Source organism: Hipposideros armiger, unplaced genomic scaffold, assembly GCF_001890085.2.
Source record: "Hipposideros armiger isolate ML-2016 unplaced genomic scaffold, ASM189008v1 scaffold_635, whole genome shotgun sequence".
Lineage (NCBI taxonomy): Eukaryota > Metazoa > Chordata > Mammalia > Chiroptera > Hipposideridae > Hipposideros > Hipposideros armiger.
Window position 1 is genome coordinate 1,035,296 of NW_017731985.1, and position 1,573 is coordinate 1,036,868.

General features: G+C 41.9%; 1 protein-coding gene across 1 annotated transcript in view; it reads right to left on the reverse strand.

Moving 5' to 3' along the window:
- TRIM21 (tripartite motif containing 21) overlaps positions 1 to 1,562 on the reverse strand; it is a 19,604-nt gene extending 18,042 nt beyond the window's left edge. The window contains exon 1 of the mRNA XM_019625581.1: positions 957 to 1,562. Within this exon, the coding sequence (XP_019481126.1) occupies positions 957 to 1,259 (303 nt within the window). The 5' untranslated portion in view covers positions 1,260 to 1,562. The remainder of the gene's footprint in view (positions 1 to 956) is intronic.
- Positions 1,563 to 1,573: the final 11 nt, after the last annotated feature.

The following is a 1,573-nucleotide window of genomic DNA, read 5'->3' on the forward strand; positions in this document are numbered from 1 at the left end:
TGGTAATTGTTTTAATCTTACCTCTACCTCTTACTATTTGGCTGAACTTGGGTAAGCTTTAGTCTTTCACTAAGTCTCTTAACATCTCTGCACCTTAGTATTTTCGTCTTTAAAATGGGGATAATAGTAGCACCCACCTCATTGCATTGTCATGAGGGATTGAATGCCTGGCCTGTAATATGTGCTATGGATGAATATGCAGTTATTATTATTGTTATAAAATAAATAAGAAAAAATATCAGTAACATATCAACACATGTTTTCTTGGCTACTATGTTAGGACAAATTTGCTTTTAAACTAAATTTATTCTGGTTAAAGAGTGAGACAATTTAAAGAAAAATAACAAGTTAAAATCACTTAGGTAGTTCATAAAAGTAGCAGAAAATGTAAAGATGGTAAATTTATGACTAAAGTTTGGGAAACCTTTGTCATGTAGTCCACTCCCCTCCTCGTTTCACAAATGGAGAAATTAAGTCTAGGAAAGGAAAAATGACAACCTAGAGTTATGGAGGCTTACTTACAGGGCTCCTAATTTTTAGTTATTTATGAAAACCTTCCCATGGCCAGACACTCAAAGTGCCTTAGTGGATCCTCTCATTAAATCCTCACAAACCTTCTTTGATATGTAATATGATAATATCCATTCAACATATGAGAAACCTGATACTCAGAAAGACTAAGGACCTTTCTCAAGGTCATGAACCTGGGATGTGTTAGAGCAGACACTTATCAGAGGTGTCCATTTAAAAAAATTGCTGCATGGAATAGTCCTTCCTACATCTGTACCTCTCCATGCCTCGAATGCAAACCACTTATGGGTCCGAATTCTAGTTTGTTTTATTTAAGAAAATTCCAGGGACCAGGTTTCCGTTTGCTCTGATGGTAGCCCTAGAAAAAAGCCCTCTGGCTTTTTTCAGTGACTCTGAATTCAGAGGGGGAGCCTCTCCCATCTCACCTGCAGCAGCTCCAGCTCCGAGCCCCGACTCCTCCGCTCCAGCTCTGAGATCAGCTCCTGTAGAGCCTCCCTGCTCTGGGCCAGCTCTACTTCTGCCTCGCCCAAGATTTTAAGCTGTTTCCTCTCATCCATCTCCAGCTTCTGCAGTTGCCTCAGTTCCTCTTCGGCCAGGAAGTTTTTCTGCTGCTCAAACTCTGCGTGAATCTTTGATTTGTGTGTCTCAACCTTCCTCTTTGGTGTCAATGGAAAGAGAGAAGTGGTTTTTATCAAAATCTCCCAAGCTTTGGGAATGGAGATGCCCATACCTACTTCTATTCCCTATAGACTCAATACTCTGGCTCTTTTTAGGAGTCAACACACACGCACACACATACACGATCAATTTTGCTGGGGAGGTACGAGTCGGTGATTGAGGCTTCTGGAGCTAAGAGGGGAATCGGGTTGGTGGTGGTGGTGGTGGGGGGGTGCACTGTAGCCGCCCTACAACTACTGCTGCATTAGCCTGTGGTATCAGAGACTTTCAACCTCTTTCAAAACACAGTCAGCACCCAAATGTGTCCTTTTGTCTTCATAACTCAGTGAATTACTAAGACAGTAACACCTGTCCCCACCCCAAC